The sequence below is a fragment of the Tupaia chinensis genome, unplaced genomic scaffold (assembly GCF_000334495.1).
Source record: "Tupaia chinensis unplaced genomic scaffold, TupChi_1.0 Scaffold139218_1, whole genome shotgun sequence".
Lineage (NCBI taxonomy): Eukaryota > Metazoa > Chordata > Mammalia > Scandentia > Tupaiidae > Tupaia > Tupaia belangeri.
In genome coordinates, this window is record NW_006199107.1 from 561,191 (window position 1) to 579,440 (window position 18,250).

Consider the following 18,250-nt stretch of genomic DNA (forward strand, 5'->3'; position numbering starts at 1 on the left):
TTTTGCACCAAAATAAGCTCATATTTTGATTTCACTTGCCATGGATTTATTGAAGTTCCCTCATATTTTAATGGCTGATCTCTCGGTCCTTTCCTTTTTTTTTTGGAGAGGTTTTTGCCATAGAGCATGTGTGCTTGCCAGACAGACAGAGAGACAGAGAGACAAAAAGCGAGAAATCACCCCCCAGGGGGGATGGCCAGGCCGCAATCCTTTCTCCTCCATTCTCCTCTCGGGATCTTGGGCACGCACGCACATGTGCCTGGCGTGAGTTTCAAGCCACCAGGTCCGGGACGCGAACCGCGGTCGACTACATGGGAATCCAGCAACATAGCCATTACACTAACTGCTGGTCCCGATCTCTCAGTCCTTTAACACCAAAAATAGTTGCGTTTTAAGAATTAGTGAAATTAAGTTTCCTTTTAATCTCCTCTCTCCCACTGCTCTCTTATGTGACTTTTTTCTCTGTATTTTCTTTCCTTTTCTTTTCCTTTTAGTTACTGGTCTTGAGAGATGGGTGAGTGCTCTTCCTTGAGATGCTGGGGCAGGCATTCGCTGGGGAAACTAGTTGTGTTGGCTTTTCTCCCTTCCCTACCCCAAAGAACTGATTGTTCGATTATTTTTGTCTGCTGTCTCCCTTCCCTTCTGCTTAAGTGGTTCTCATAATGTTAACCATCTGTGAGTTCTTTTTATATTATATTCTTCATAAATTTGTTCATTATTATGTAAGACTATGAGTTCAGGATGGTGATATTATTTACTAATATTTTGAGCTGACATTGAGCAGTATTGGAAAAGTGATGCAAGCACAGCAAAATGCTCAGTGTTTTTCAAAGAGCAGTATTTTATAGCAAATTTTAATATTAAAATACTTAAATATATATTAAAATATTAATTTAAAATTAAAAATTTCTCACAGTAAACTCCGAAGACTGTTTTTTTAATTATTAGGTTTAAACTGAATCACTTGCCTTTTAGGGGTCAGGGAACGAGGAAAAAAAAAAACAGATCAAAGAGAGTCCCGTTCTACCTTCAGAAAAGAGGTTGGGTAGAATGCCGTCGAAATCACTGGACTTGAATAAAAATGAATACCTTTCTTTGGATAAAAGCAGCACTTCAGATTCTGTTGATGAAGCTAAAGAATTTCTTACACATTTTAATAAAATTTCAATTCTGTCTTTAAATGTTTATCTTCTCACTAGGTAGGTGTAGATTGAAAATGTAGTTGCATTAGATTCAGCGTCATTCACAAGGGACTAAAAATGGAATGGAAGTTTATAGAAAATAAGACAAGGAGGGTGTTAAATCTAACCCACCTCCACTTCCTCCCAAAGCTGGGAATTTGAAAATTTCCATTTAGCCTTTAAAATTCTAAGCCTTAACGGAATGAAGGTGGGGAGTACCTATGGAAAAGCAAATCTGTTCATGGAAATGTGCATGCCCACTCCCCTTGCCTGGCGGTGTAAGACGCTCCCATTTTATAGGCAAAGTGACCTGTAGTTTCATCTCAGCCTTTCCTCATTTAAAAGAAAATAAGAGCTAGAGGGGCTAGCTCTAAAATCATACCGCTAGTTAACTATACGGAGCTAGGCTACGTCTCTTTAGAAGTCTAGTGTTCTTGTTACTTTAATCCCGCTACATCTCAAATTCTTTCTTAAAAAAAAAAGACACTTTTTAAAAAAAAAATGTGTTCTAGTGAGACACTGAGCCTGTATTGTGTGTAATTATGAAAGTAGTCATGGCAGGAGTGTATTCTGAGATGAATATTAATTTAAATTATTGGATAGCTTCCAAAAAAGAGGAAAGAAGAATCTTAAAGTTTTCAGGAAGAAACTGTTTTTATTAATAAATGATTTTAAAATATATTTGTTCGTTGATGTTACTCAAAATACTCAACTTTCTTTGTGTGAAAATACAAACTTTTGACCATGGTTATATTTTAGAAAAGTGAGATGAATTTTTGAAAGCAGGAGCATAGACAGTTCATTATAATTGTTCTCTAATTTGATTTGCTTTAACTGAAGTCAACTTCTATTTAACTTTTCAAAATTTCCATGTAATTTCAATTCATTTTTGGAGGAACATTCTGTTGTTGAAATTTATTACAAAGACAAATGATACTAATTTTCTCCCATATTGCATTAAGAAGCAACTTATTTGGTTTTAGAAGGCCAACAGAGATTAAGCATAATTCTAATGATTATTTTATTTATTTATTTATTTATTTTCCATAGGGGTATGTGTGCTTAGCAGGGAGACAGAGAGAGAGAGAGAGAGAGAGAGAGAAAGATCACCTCCCAGGGGAATGGGAGCACCACAGTCCTTTCTCCATTCTCCTCTCAGGATTTTGGGTATGCACACACATGTACCTGCTGTGTTTTTTAAGTCACCAGGTCAGGGATTCAAACTATGGTGTTGGCCATGTGGGATCTAGCACCTTAACCACCATGGCAACTACTGGCCCTCTAATGATAAATTAAAATGAGAGTTATGATCCAAAGGCCTTCTGGATTTCACTAGTGTTATATTCTGGATGGTATTTTTATTACACGTTTTGTATTGTAATCTATGTATACATGGTGTCTTGATTGGTCTCAATGCACATTAATAGTAATCTTTCTTGGCCACACCTATTATAACCAAATTAGGAAAGGAAAGAAAGAGCTAGTTGTATAGAGGCCAAAATACAACCTCTGATGCTAATAGTGACGAAGTGGAGAATGTAGGTATGTGTGAAAGAGAAGTGGGTGATAGGTTGAGCTGAAGAATGAGACAGACTTACCCATTAGTCAGATGTGATGTCCAACCTCCTCCTCAGGTGCAGGGGAGACGGCCCTGGAGGAACATCAGTTTCTATGGGCGCTGGGATTCCAGAAAGAACAGAAGTGTGCAAGTCTGCCTAGCATAGCCCTTCCATATTTATTAACTTTATTAGTTTGGGCTTACATAACAAAGTATCACAGACTGGGTGGCTTAAACAACAGAAATTTATTTTCTCACAGTTCTAGAGGGTAGAAGTCTCGGACCAATGTCTGGCAGAGTGGGTTTCTGGTGAGCACATGCACGCTATAACAAAACTAAAAATACCAAAGGCGAAAAAAACCCAAAAAAAATCTATTAGTAAGTATGTTAAATATCAAGGTCATAAAACCTAGGGAAGAATGGGAAGACATAAGAGATTGGAAGAGACTAAGGAAGGAGATACAGCAATAAAATGTAACACAGTTTTTGGATTGGATCTTAGTACAGAAGAATGTGGCTGGAAAAGTGATAGCGTCTACTTTAGTCAAGTGCAAGTCTCAAATTATTCCAGAATGAAAAAAATTTTTTTAAAAGTTGCAAATTCAAAGTCCTATAAATGAAAGTAGATCCTAAGATATTTTTAGCATTTTTAATCATAATCTATTCATTAAAAAATAGTTACAAAAAATATCTTACATGCCTAGTACTGGATGTACATAGGTATTAAATGGCCTCTTCTGACCAGTTGGTCCCTTCTCCAGGGCAGGAGGGAGATAATAAACAATTCCGTAATCCTAGAACAATGTAATTACAGATTGGGATATATTCTGTGAAGGGAATGAGCAAGATCAATAGAATCACCTATAGTTGTTCTGCATTTAAAAAATTTTTTTCTTAATTTTGCCAGCGGGTATGTCCACTTGCCTAGTAGAGACATGAGACAGAGAAAGAGAGAAGGAGAATGTGAGAAAGAACTCCCCATGGGGAGGGGCCATGCTGCAACCCAACCCCTTCTTCCCCACTTCTCCTTCCGCTGGTATTCTGGGCACACACACACACACACACACACACACACTGGCCCAGTGTGTTTCTCAAGCCATGGGTTGGACTGCCCTGTGCAGTTGGCCATATTAGATCCAGCCTCTCCAACCACCTTGCCATGGGCTGGCCCTCTTTTGCTTTCTTTGTGACTATATGAACTGTTTTTACAATGAACATATCATACCTAAATGTCAGAAAAAGCAGTTTCCCAAGCCTGATTGAAAAGTCATCTTACAAAACCTTAGCAAATTGCCTAGCTTCAGTGATCCATTTCTGCACTTAAAGGAGCCATTATTTGAAATGGCAGTGCATAGTTTTTGCTCACATATAGTATTGTTCCAGAGAGAAAGTTAATCAATATCTACCTGATATCCCTGAGTTCTCTTTGCTTCAGTAGGAAAATAGACACAAATCATTTAATAGCATGAATAGAAATAGCATCAGTTGGGGGTGACGGAAGCCAGACCTAGAAGAGTTTTTCATCGCCCTTTTATTTAACCAGACTGCTTCCTATGGATTAATATTGACAGATACTTTCTTTATATGGAAAAAGCTTTGGTCACAGTTTTTATCATGTGTTGATAGATCATAATCCTTGAAATAATAATGAGCAATCCTGGTCTTGAAATCATTAAAACTTCTTATTGAATTACTTTATCACCTTCTTGATTACGTCAAACTCCTATTCCTTGATGTCTTTTTTCTTTTTTTTTCCTTTTGATTTGTCTAAGATAAATTCCTTCTGGCAGTATTAAATAGAGGTTAAGTTTGTATATTCTGAACCTGGAGTGGATTGAATTTCAGATCAGTCACTCACGAGCTGTAGAGCCTTGGCAAGTCTTGTGCCTCAGTTTCTTCATCTGTGCAATGGAGATGGTGTGATAAGAGCACTTACCTCATAAGATGACAGTGGGAATAGGATGAGTCAGCACTTTAAGGTGCATAGCATAATGTCTGACAGCCAGTAAGCACCATGTAAACATGAGCTGTTTTATATACTGAGTCCAAGGAACATAAGGAGAATTGAGCAGATATGGCTTCTTCATTTGTGACCAATACTTTCTGATGTCATTATCATGATCAAGTTTCCAGAAAAAGTAGCTTTCTGTTGTGTATTATTTAGCTTAAAGGATATTTTTTGGAAGGATTTCTTAGTCCTTTTAATGTGTGGTATAGAGAACTCGTGAATACAATGATCTTTGTTGCAGAAGTCAGCATTAATTCAAGTTGGAAGATTATTCAGGCTGACAGATTTGCGATTGCAGCAGATACTATAGCCATGGGTGACTTATACTGACCGTATGCACATTCAGAGATAGGACCACTGATTGCTATGATAGATAGTCTTAGGGCCTCCATATTGCCCTTGCCACTTTTGAAATATTCTTTATTTTAAATCTTTTACAAAAGAATTATTTAATTTCATTTATTATTATTATTACTATTATTTTCAAAATTTGCTATAGGGCACAGGCACTTACCTGAGAGAGACAAAGAGAGAGAGAGGGAAAGTGAGAAAGCAAGCCATCAGGGCCAGGACTCAAAGCGTGGTTGGCCATGCGGGAGTTCAGTGCCTTAAACACCACACCCACTGCTAGCCTGAAATATTCTTTCGAGTGATATATTATGGGAGTTTTATATTATTCAAGTGAGATATTTCTACATCTTTTGAGTTTTGACAATTGAATTATTGATCCCCTGTAGGGTAGTTAACTGTATACAGTTATATATAGTACATATGCATATAATTCCAATTTGAAGCCTTAAGAGTGTCCTGAAATTCACTGAACATTGTAATCATGTTTAAAGTCATTTTATGCCAAACATAAAACACAGAAGACCCCCAAACCCTGAAATTACCTTTCCTTGATTTCATCTCCTTTCTTAACAATTTAGAAATAAAATAGATCAATGATGGGGATATAACTTGATTAAAGATTTTGTGTGTTTTTTTTTTTTTGAGAGGAGCACATGTGCTTGCCAGAAAGACAGGGAGAGGCAGAGAGACAGAAAGCGAGAAATCACCCCCTAGGAGGGATGGCCACACCACAATCCCTTCTCCTCCATTCTCCTCTCGGGATCTTGGGCAAGCATGCACACGTGCCCAGCGTGAATTTAAGCCACCGGGTCCGGGACTTGAACCGCTGTCGACTACATGGGAGTTCAGCGACATAGCCATTATGCTAACTGCTGGTCCCATGTTTTTGTTTTTCTAGAGAGTATTCCTGAGAAAGATCTACATGGAAGACTTTATATCAACCGTGTTTTTCCTATCAGTGCTGAAAGGATGTTCGAATTGCTCTTCACCAATTCACACTTTATGCAGAAATTTGTTGATTCTAGAAATATAATAGGTTGGTCCCTGAATTATTCCTTAATTAAAGTTTGGGAGAATTTTATTATCCTTAGATGGTTGAGCCTCTATAAACTGATTAATGTGGCAGGGGGAAAAGACTAGACATGTTTTCAACTTGATTTCGGTGATGTGTGAACTGGTCCACATGTTGATTCAACCAAACAGTGAGGGTTAGAACTATTATCTATACTTTACTAATTGTTGGTTTGCATGAAGTTAATTTCACTGTATAGTGCTGTATTCTAAAGCTGCATTTCTGCTCAGTCTGTTTTTAACTCACTGTTCTGTTTCTAAGCAAATGAAAGAGAATTTTACCCAAGATCTTGCCATAAATATATAGAGAGGATCCTGTAGCCTTCTTAATATGGAAAAGATTATTTAATCATATATGTTGAAATACCATTGAAACATTATGGCAATAACACTGAGCTGTCATCTGTATAAGCTGGCATCCAGGTTGTATTACTGCATGTGACAAATGTCTTTCCAAGTTTTGTCTTCAGTGATGGGGATGTTGAAGTAGTGCTGTCTTTGTTTGATAAAGCTGGTGCCATTACTTCTCTTCATAGTCACTGGGAGCTCTAAAAAGAAGCCAACAGATGAGCCAGCTTTTCATTTTATGAGAGAGAGAGAGAGAGAGAGAGAGAGAGAGAGGAATTATATTAATAGAAAACAATTTAGAAATAAATGGGTCAGAGATGGGGATATGTCACATATAAGATGAATGCCTAACCTTTGATCCCTCTCCCTTTTTTCTGTTTTACTACGCAGTGATCATGAGGTTGAGATTGGTCAAAAATAAAAATTTAAATCATTCTAAAGCTAACTCCTTGATTCCATTTAAAGTCATACCCTTTAGATTTCTAGAACTAACTCGCTGTGTTTGCTGTGAATAGATGTCGTGTCCACCCCTTGGACTGTAGAACCTGGGGGTGACCAGCTGAGAACCATGACCTACACCATCGTTCTTAACAATCCACTTACTGGAAAATGCACGTCTGCCACTGAAAAGCAGGTACGTCCACTCTGTCAGTATTTCCAGAAGCACCAGGCATGTGGGAGGAGAGAAGATGCCTGTCATAGTCACCAGTTTACAAGACAATTTAAACAAATGAATGATAAGAAAAAAGAGGGAGGAGAAACTGTTACAAGTTAAAAGAGATTTAGGAAGCATATAAAACACGTCAACCAATCCTAATTCAAACAAACCGTGTGTTAAAAGGTACTTGTGAAATTAAAAATTTTTTTTTAAAAATACATAATAATGGTATTATAGCTGAGACCAGCATATAGAGTAATGGTTATCTGCTGAACTCCCATGTAGTCAACTGTGGTTTGAGTCCTGAACCCAGCAGCTTAAAACTTATGCCAGGTACATGTGCATTTGCACCCAAGATCCTGAGAGGAGAAAGGAGGTGAAAGGATTGTGGCATGGCCATCCTCCCTGGTGGGTGATTTCTCACTTTCTATCTCTCTGTCTCCCTCACAAGCTCATGTGCCCTATAGCAAAAATCTCTCTTTAAAAATTGTACTATAGCTATATTTTAAAGAAAAGAATATTTCTTTTTTTAAAGAGATGTACCTTAAGAGTATTTATGGATGAAATTATATTTATGTTTGGGATTTCCTTTCAAAGTAATGTAGCCAGACATGGGATGGGGATGGAGGCAGGGAATGTGGTTACGAGGACAAATGAAAGAAAACTGGACAGGAATGAATGTTGCTGAAGTTGGCTGATAAACTCACGAGGATTCATTATATTTCATTTCTACTTTGGTGTACGTTTACAATTTTTTATAGAAGATTTCAATAAGAACACTACTGAAATCTGGTTTATCGGATCATGTCAAGGGTAAGGGCCAAAAAACTAGATAACTATTGTGGCACGTGGGAAAGAGATTGAGTCTTCCAAGTTAAACGTGAGCTATGGGACACCTCCCGTGACCGGCGTGGCGTGGCGTCGCAGTGCAGTGTGTGTCCGACCGATCTGTGCCAGAGTGCAGTGCATCTGTTCTTACACACCTGCAGACTCGGAACTGCAAGTGCTTCCATAGCTTTGTCCATCAGTGTTAAAAAGGACTTGTTTTCTTTCAAACATTTTCAGAAGATTGTCCAGTATTTATGAAAAGTTTGGTATTTGGGTATTGGAAATCTAATACCAATCTTAGAAATCTTTTCTTAGAGAATAGGTGGAAGAGAGATGGTTAAAATGAGGAAGGTTTGGCAGGTAGTCACTTTAAATCCCCTTTAGGAAAAATGATGTTTTGTTTGGTGGCACTCTTCACTTTTTAATGAAGGGTGGTTTTGCTAAATTTTGATGAATTTTGGAGTGGGATTTTGCTTTGTCCAATTGATTTTTGAATTGTTCCTTCACAGAGACATTTAAAATTGTTTATAAATCAGGACCAGCAGTTAGCGTAATGGCTATGTTGCTGAACTCCCATGTAGTCGACTGCAGTTTGAGTCCTGGACCCGGTGCCTTAAACTCACTCTGGGCATGTGTGCATACGTGCCCAAGATCCTGAGAGGAGAATGGAGGAGAAGGGATTGCGGCGTGACCATCCCCCCTGGGGCATATAAGATGAATGCCTAACCTTTGATCCCTCTCCCTTTTTTCTGTTTTACTACGCAGTGATCATGAGGTTGAGATTGGTCAAAAATAAAAATTTAAATCATTCTAAAGCTAACTCCTTGATTCCATTTAAAGTCATACCCTTTAGATTTCTAGAACTAACTCGCTGTGTTTGCTGTGAATAGATGTCGTGTCCACCCCTTGGACTGTAGAACCTGGGGGTGACCAGCTGAGAACCATGACCTACACCATCGTTCTTAACAATCCACTTACTGGAAAATGCACGTCTGCCACTGAAAAGCAGGTACGTCCACTCTGTCAGTATTTCCAGAAGCACCAGGCATGTGGGAGGAGAGAAGATGCCTGTCATAGTCACCAGTTTACAAGACAATTTAAACAAATGAATGATAAGAAAAAAGAGGGAGGAGAAACTGTTACAAGTTAAAAGAGATTTAGGAAGCATATAAAACACGTCAACCAATCCTAATTCAAACAAACCGTGTGTTAAAAGGTACTTGTGAAATTAAAAATTTTTTTTTAAAAATACATAATAATGGTATTATAGCTGAGATGTGTGTTAAAAGGTACTTGTGAAATTAAACATTTTTTTAAAAAAATACATAATAATGGTATTATAGCTGAGACCAGCATATAGAGTAATGGTTATCTGCTGAACTCCCATGTAGTCAACTGTGGTTTGAGTCCTGAACCCAGCAGCTTAAAACTTATGCCAGGTACATGTGCATTTGCACCCAAGATCCTGAGAGGAGAAAGGAGGTGAAAGGATTGTGGCATGGCCATCCTCCCTGGTGGGTGATTTCTCACTTTCTATCTCTCTGTCTCCCTCACAAGCTCATGTGCCCTATAGCAAAAATCTCTCTTTAAAAATTGTACTATAGCTATATTTTAAAGAAAAGAATATTTCTTTTTTTAAAGAGATGTACCTTAAGAGTATTTATGGATGAAATTATATTTATGTTTGGGATTTCCTTTCAAAGTAATGTAGCCAGACATGGGATGGGGATGGAGGCAGGGAATGTGGTTACGAGGACAAATGAAAGAAAACTGGACAGGAATGAATGTTGCTGAAGTTGGCTGATAAACTCACGAGGATTCATTATATTTCATTTCTACTTTGGTGTACGTTTACAATTTTTTATAGAAGATTTCAATAAGAACACTACTGAAATCTGGTTTATCGGATCATGTCAAGGGTAAGGGCCAAAAAACTAGATAACTATTGTGGCACGTGGGAAAGAGATTGAGTCTTCCAAGTTAAACGTGAGCTATGGGACACCTCCCGTGACCGGCGTGGCGTGGCGTCGCAGTGCAGTGTGTGTCCGACCGATCTGTGCCAGAGTGCAGTGCATCTGTTCTTACACACCTGCAGACTCGGAACTGCAAGTGCTTCCATAGCTTTGTCCATCAGTGTTAAAAAGGACTTGTTTTCTTTCAAACATTTTCAGAAGATTGTCCAGTATTTATGAAAAGTTTGGTATTTGGGTATTGGAAATCTAATACCAATCTTAGAAATCTTTTCTTAGAGAATAGGTGGAAGAGAGATGGTTAAAATGAGGAAGGTTTGGCAGGTAGTCACTTTAAATCCCCTTTAGGAAAAATGATGTTTTGTTTGGTGGCACTCTTCACTTTTTAATGAAGGGTGGTTTTGCTAAATTTTGATGAATTTTGGAGTGGGATTTTGCTTTGTCCAATTGATTTTTGAATTGTTCCTTCACAGAGACATTTAAAATTGTTTATAAATCAGGACCAGCAGTTAGCGTAATGGCTATGTTGCTGAACTCCCATGTAGTCGACTGCAGTTTGAGTCCTGGACCCGGTGCCTTAAACTCACTCTGGGCATGTGTGCATACGTGCCCAAGATCCTGAGAGGAGAATGGAGGAGAAGGGATTGCGGCGTGACCATCCCCCCTGGGGGGGATGTGATTTCTCACTTTATATCTGTCTCTCTCTGTCTTTCTGGCAAGTGCACATGCCCTATAGCAAAAAACTCTCAAAAAAAATCTTTATAAATGAATAAACCCACAAGAGAGTATGTGGTTCCTTTTCCCTGCCTAAAATGATAATTAATTTAAAAAAATCTATAGTGATGTGGTGGTTAAGAGCACGGGACTCCCACATGGCCGACCCTGGTTCAAGTCCTGGACCTGAAGACTTGCTTTCTCACTCTCTCACTTTGTCTCTGGTCAAATTAAAATAAATAAATAAGTAAAGTTAAATAAAAAATAATTCTTAAAATCACATGGAGTCAGTAACCTTTTAATCTATCTATCTATCTATCTATCTATCTATCTATCATCTATCTATCTATCTATCTATCATCTATCTATCTATCTATCTATCTATCTATCATCTATCTATCTATCTATCTATCTATCTATCTATCTATCTATCATCTATCTATCTATCTATCATCTATCTATCTATCTGTATATACATATACATATAGTGAAATGGCTGAGAGTCGGCAAATACTGTCTCTCCAGGCCCCTCCTTCTCAGTTGGTAGACAGCTCCGCCAGCACACCCGCTCTCCAGTTGGGTGTAACAAACAACCGTAGCACTGTCTAAGGTCTTTTGTAATTTCCGAGGACTCCTAGTTTACATGTTCTAAATTGTTAAGAAACTTCAAACATTAATGACATACGTGCAACAATTCTTAATCTTATTTTGGCAGACACTGTTTAAAGCCAGTCGGGAAGCACAGGTGTATCTGGTGGATTCTGAGGTGCTGACACACGATGTCCCCTACCATGATTACTTCTATACCCTGAACAGATACTGCATCACCCGCTGCTCCAAACACAAGTGCAGGCTCAGGTGAGCTGTCTAAGTGAGCGCGCTAACTGGGAGACGCCAGACTATGCTCTGACCATGGGTTCGTCCTAAATTCCCAGTAGGAGTTTTACACAACAAAGCTTTATTTCTGGCTCAAATTACATGCTGCACAGGGTCAGCAGAAGGGTGGAGTTCCTCACGCAAGGCCCAGCATGAAGGGTTTTTTCTTGTTTGTTTGTTTTAAAGATTTTTGCTGTAGGTGTATGAACTCTCCAGAGAGAGAGAGAGAGAGAAAAAGTGAAGAAATCATCCCTGGGGATGATCCACAGCCCCTTCTCTGTCATCTTCCCCTCAGGATTTGGACATGCATGCAAATGCACCCAGTGTGATTTTCAAGCTGCTGTGTGGGACTTGAACTGTGGTTGGCCATGTGGGAGTCTACCACTGTGCCACCTCCTGACCTCATGATGGGGGTTTTGATATCCTAGAACTACAGAATCAGAATAAATGTTGTTTCAGTTGCTACAGGAAGAGAAAGGTAGACTTGTGCTCACAATTCATTGGTCAGAAGTAGTCACATGACACTTCAATGGCAAGGGGGCTGGGAATTCTTGGGGGTATGCAGTGAGCAGTCACTGATTCTGCTGCAGTGGGAAATGAGAAATGCTGTACATTAAAGGCAATGATGGCCTTCATATGCTTGGCCTTGTCTTAGTCAATGTAGTTACATTCAACTAATGTATGACCACTAGAGGTTTATTATTTTTTTAATAATTATTTTATTTAGCTTTATTTACTTATTCATTTATTTATTTATTTTAATTTGACCAGAGAGAAATAGCTGTTAGAGAGAGAGAGAAAGTGAGAAAGCAAGTAGCCAGGTATAGGACTTTAACTGAGGTTGGCCATATGGGTGTCCGGTGCCCATAATACCACCTGCTGGCCCTGTAGAATTGTTTGTTTGTTTGTTTCTTTCTTTCTACACAAGGCATTCAGATAATTTAGCATTTATTTTGAGCCTTTATTGGTATTTAGGTAAGAAAAATTCAGGAAAGAAATAAAATGACAAGTACTTAAGAGGAGGGAGTGTGGTGACATGCACCTGTAAACCCAGTGGCTCAGGAGGCTGAGGCAGGAGGATCGTAATCTTGAGGCTGACCTGGGCAATGTATTATAGCAAGACCCTGTTGGAAGCAGTTGGGGATGTGCATGCCTGTAGTCGCAGCTGGGAGGCTGAGGCAGGCGGACTGTGCTAGAATGAGACCCTGCCTTTGAATTAAATAAACAAAGCCTGCCTGTGATCTCATGGCTAAGGAGGCTGGATCCCACATGGTCACCCATGTAGTTAGAGTTCTGGACTGGGCAGTTTGAAAACCGTGTCAAGTACATGTACATGTGTGCCCAAAATCCTGAAAAGAGGGAGAGATGGAGGAGAAAGGATTGAGACGTGGCCATTCCCCCATGGGGATGTATTGGAACTCTCTCTCTCTCTCTTTGTCTCTCTCTCTAGTGAGCACACATACCCTTTGACAAATTAAAAAAAGAAAGAAGGAAGGAAGGAAGGAAGGAAGGGAGGAAGGAAGGATGGAAGAGTCATTATCAGTACAGTGAATAGAATTTTTTTTATCATTTTAAAGACTTGGAATTCTTTTGGCTTGCCACTGAATGTAATCTTACACGTACTTGCAATATTAAAATAACTATAAAGTCTGTCCTTAAAAACTAATCTTTCCTTCTTATCCTGTTAGAGTTTCTGCAGATTTGAAATACAGAAAACAGCCATGGGGCCTTGTCAAATCTTTAATTGAGAAGAATTCCTGGAGTTCACTGGAGAATTATTTTAAGCAGCTTGGTTTGTAAATTTTTTAATTGATCTATTTTTGTAAAGATAGCATTTATTGCCCCAATTTTTTTTTTTTTTTTCCATTTGGAGTCATAGCAGGAACTGGTAGATGATACGGGAATGACTCTCACTGAGGGGGTTCTAACTCGTCCACTTGCTCTGTTGTAAAATTTCAAAACTTTTCATTTTCATCGGTCTCTCACACACTTATATAATGTAAATGATATGCCAGACATATAATAAAGTTCTGTGTGATTTATAGATACTCTTTTTAGACTTGTACCAAGCCTGTGAAGTGGGTATGGTTATTTTTTCCCCAGTTTACTAAGGACGTTGAAACACAGCGAGGTTAAGTGACTTGTACACCACCGTGCAGTCACAGGTTGTCCTACTCCCTGCTTCTGCATGGAGCCAAGGAAGATGTCAGCGAGGGCCTGATAACCTGCCCTTGGAGGTGCACTAGTGCTCTCCGAGCTCTGGAGAACCCATGGGCCCGCACACCTCCCTGTCGGATGTAGTTGTCCTGGCCTGATACAGCCTACTTGACAATGGTATTCAATAAGTGTGTGGATTTGGTGGAGGTGGGTCCTAGAAGCCAACTAGGGAGGTGATACAGCTGTTTTGTTCAGATATTTCTTAACATTTACACAAAGGAAATAAATAAATACATATAGGAACATATTAATTTTAGTTGAAGAAAAACTGGCGGTCCTTTGGCTAAAGAGTAATTTAATGCTTTATCATCTAGTCTGTCGATTACTTTTCCTGCCTTTCTCCTTTGACTGTTTCATTTCTAAACTCAGTAGGAGCAGAGAAAATGAAGCCCCCCCCAAGTAGTTTGGTCACTGGATAATGAGTTCTAATAAGAAATATGGTGAAGGAAAAGTTTGAAACAAATGATAAGAAATGAGGTTTTAGATTGTTTATAGATTTATTTCACTAGTGCTTCCTTTCTTGCAAACCCTCGTTGAAAATTAGAACATTGCATGCTCCTTCCTCTGAGGCTGTAACCTAGCTTGGAGTCTTTCTAATGAGCAGTGTAAGTGGACAACCTCTTGTTTCCATAACTGAAACCATTTCATTAATATTTAATATGGCAAATTTGCTCTGATGGGCCCATCATTTATTAATACACATTCTTCCTAGAAGAATGAAACCTCATTATGGGGTCATTGTACTCTCTAAAGCTTTTCATTAACAGTAAAGTTTGAATCTAGACCATAAGAACCTAAGGCATAAAGTACGTGACCACGGCTTAAAGAAACAAAACAGTCACCAGAAAACCCTTGTACCTTACAGCTGAGTTTTCCCCACTGTGTAAAGATGCCTGTTTTTCCATCTTAGAATCGGATTTGTTACTGGAAGAGTCTATGTTAAATCAGTCCATCGAAGACCCTGGAAAACTTAGCGGCCTGAGAAGGAGAAGGCGAACATTCAACCGAGCAGCAGAAACAGTTCCTAAGCTTTCTTGTCAGCATTCTTCTGGGGATACCGGCTTAGAGGTCAAAGGGGGTATTACAGGTACCTGTCGGTAAACCGAGATGGGGGATTTCAGTTCAGTTGTGCAAAGCAGAATGTGCCTCTTGTTTATGTCCATGGGGAGGGCTCCCTTTCTCTCCTTTCCTCCTCCTCCCCCCCTTTATTTTTTTAAATTGCCTGAGGGCACATGTATTAACAAGAAAGAGAGAGAGAGGAGAGAGAATCCCCCTCAGTGGGGCAGGATCCTGCCACAATTCTTTTTCTTCCGTTTCACCATCCCCTTAGGATTGTGGGTATGCACACACATGTGTCCTGTGTTTTCCAAACTGCCAGGCCAGGATTCAAGCTGCAGTCAGCTACGTGGGGTCCAGCTCCCGATGCAGACTGCTTAACCACCGTGCCACAGGGACGGCTGCTCTCCCTTTATTTTTGACAATGTTTATCATACTCTGAGTTCCTCAAAGATAACTAATATTTAAGTATAAAGAAGCACAAAGACATACAGCCAACAAATATTTTATTTGATCTGCATGGCATTTTAAAAGTTGGACATTTGTATATGAGCACTTGGAGCTGGCAGCCTTCGGAAACGGCAGTGGGCACTGCATAGAAGCTGCCCTGTGAGGCTGAGCGGGTGCCCGGCTCCCAGGCCCCCACATAGTCATGCTCTCCCTAGGTCTCGCCTACGTTGCTCCCTTATTTCTTACCCAGCATTTATAGGCATTTGGTTTCTACCTTTAATCTGCATGTACGGTGAGGACAAGCCCAGCAGAGATGGAATTTGACTTTTTTTTTTTTTTGAGAGTTTTTTTTTGCTATAGGGCGCATGTGCTCGCCAGACAGACAGAGAGAGACAGAGAGACAGAAAGCGAGAAATCACCCCCCAGGGGGGATGACCACGCTGCAGTCCTTTCTCCTCCATTCTCCTCTTGGGATCTTGGGCACACACGCACACACGCCCGGCGTGAGTTTTAAGCCACCGGGTCCGGGACGTGAACCGCAGTCGAGTACATGGGAGTCCAGTGACATAGCGATTACGTTAACTGCTGGTCCCTGGAATCTGACTTTTATTTTCCTTTCTCTCAATCTCAAAGACATCTTGCTTCTACTGTTACTCCTTTTCTCTCAGAGCTATGAAGCTGTCCTACATTCTCAGGTCTTCTTCTGAGGCCTTGTATCTTAGTATGACTATGTTTGTCCACTCCTTAGAATGAATGGGTTTTTAATTTTGGAATTTAGAGATTTGGGTACCAGTGAATAGGTGAGGATTTTTTAGAGAGACACATTATACATAAACCCAGCTCAAATATTATCTGCAGGGTTGGTAGTGAGCTAGATCGCATGTATGGTGTATCGAATTGCTTTTTAAAGTTGAGAGTGAATTAGTTTGTAATAAAAGCCAAAGCTGAAGGATGGCTATTTGTTTTCTCTTTGTAGATTTATTTCATAGCACTGAGGGTATCAAATCAAAAAAGATGTACTGAGAACTCATCCTAAATCATGTTGTCTTTACAAATAACTTAAAATTTTTCTTTTCCAGTTCTTTTCAAGTGAATTTGAAGTTTATATAGTTGTAAACACAGTGCTCCTTCTAATCCAGCCTTTTTCTTATGATCTGTAGGAAAGAAAAAGGAAACAGAAAGTTATAACATGGCTCTTATTGTAGTAATGAGTATTTTGTAAGTATCTGTTGTGAATGCTTATTTTGCTTTTGTCATTTGTCTTTCACTAGTTTCCAAAATAATTTAAGTGTATCTGTATGTTACTGTGTAGAAATTGCCACTGTTTGACTAACATTATCTTTCAAAAACAGCAATTTTATAGATTTCAGTCTGAGAGTATTTGATGTATGATTTTTGGAAAAAATCAAAAGGGAATACAAAGTATACATTCGGAACCAGCAGTTGGCGTAATGACTGTGTCACTGGACTCCCACATAGTCGACTGTGGTTCGAGTCCCAGCCCCAGTGGCTTAAACTCACATTGGGCATGTGTACGTGCGTACCCAAGATCCCAAGAGGAGAATGGAGGAGAAGGGATTGCGGCGTGGCCATCCCCCCAGGGGATGATTTCTCGCTTTCTGTCTTTCTGTCTCTCTCTGTCTTTTTGGCATGTGCACGTGCCCTATAGCAAAAACCTCCCCAAAAACAAACAAACAAACAAAAGCATATAGTCAATTTATGTTTCTATTTCTCTATTTTTAAAAAGAATTATTTTATTTTATTTATTATTATTGTTGTTATTGTTTTTTAATTTGCTTTAGAGCACGTGTACTCACCAGAGAAAGAGAGAGAAAGAGAAAGCAAGCTGCCAGGGTCAGGACTTGAACTGCAGTGGGCCATGTGGGAGTCCAGCGCTTTCACCATGTCACCTGCTGGCCCCAGATGTTTCTCTTTTTAACTAATCTGATTTATTTTTGTCATCATAGGTTGCTGTGGAAAGTCCTGTACATTTAAAGGGAATATTTATATACATTCTGGAGAAGTCTCTGTAAGAATGTTTTACTCTATTTGATTAGACCAGTGGTTCTTACCTTTACTATGCATAAGAATCACTTGGGGTGCTTGGTAAAATGGATTTCTTAGCCCCCATCTCCAAGTTTGACTCAGTAAGTCCTGAGTAGGGATCAAGAATCACTTTTTAAAAATACATCTTTCGGGACCAGCAGTTAGCGTAATGGCTATGTCGCTGAACTCCCATGTAGTCGACTGCGGTTCGCATCCCGGACCCGGTGGCTTAAACTCACTCCGGGTGCGTGTGCGTGCGTGCCCAAGATCCTGAGAGGAGAATGAAGGAGAAGGGATTGTGGCGTGGCCATCCCCCCTGGGGGATGACTTCTCACCTTCTATCTCTCTGTCTCTCTCTGTCTTTCTGGGGAGCACACGCCCTGTAGCAAAAAGCTCTCTCTCTCAAAAAAAAAAAAAAAAAAAAACTGTCAGGCTTATTTTGGTACAAGTGATCTGAGCATCACTTTGTAAGAAATCCTGGGTGAATTAGTCTGAATCTCAGGGTATTTTACTAGGAATCTGCTTAGCCAGTGATATTTAGCGTACTAATATCTAAATGGCTTTATGTGATGCTTGAGGTAATCCTTTACATTTAATTGAATTGGTTCTGACCGATACGCTCTGGGTGAGAATTTTCTAGAATGAAGCTCTTAAATCAACTTTCTTTTTTTTCTAATTATAGATTTCAGAACATCAGAAATATTTGTTCCTTTAAGTTTTATAAAAGATTTTTATATTCTTCTTAAATGAGTTTGCCATGACAGTTTTGAGTGGCAAATATTATCAGTGTTCTTTTGTGTCACTTTGTACTAAAATGTTGAAATTTTTATTTATATACCACTTCATTGCCCTAATAATTTCATAGATTTAATTTTATTGCTAGTACCCTAAGTTTTATTTTAAAATACCCTATGTTTT

The 18,250-nt window shown here is 39.2% G+C and overlaps 1 protein-coding gene across 3 annotated transcripts in view; it reads left to right on the forward strand.

The window, feature by feature from the left end:
- Positions 1–18,250, forward strand: part of GRAMD1C (GRAM domain containing 1C) — a 116,399-nt gene that overhangs the window by 86,081 nt on the left and 12,068 nt on the right. For all 3 annotated transcript variants that reach the window (XM_006161821.3, XM_027765653.1, XM_006161822.3), the window contains 7 exons: positions 976–1,130; positions 5,995–6,134; positions 7,033–7,151; positions 11,403–11,545; positions 13,252–13,355; positions 14,691–14,867; positions 16,447–16,504. In XM_006161821.3, the coding sequence (XP_006161883.1) occupies positions 976–1,130; positions 5,995–6,134; positions 7,033–7,151; positions 11,403–11,545; positions 13,252–13,355; positions 14,691–14,867; positions 16,447–16,504 (896 nt within the window). The remainder of the gene's footprint in view (positions 1–975; positions 1,131–5,994; positions 6,135–7,032; positions 7,152–11,402; positions 11,546–13,251; positions 13,356–14,690; positions 14,868–16,446; positions 16,505–18,250) is intronic.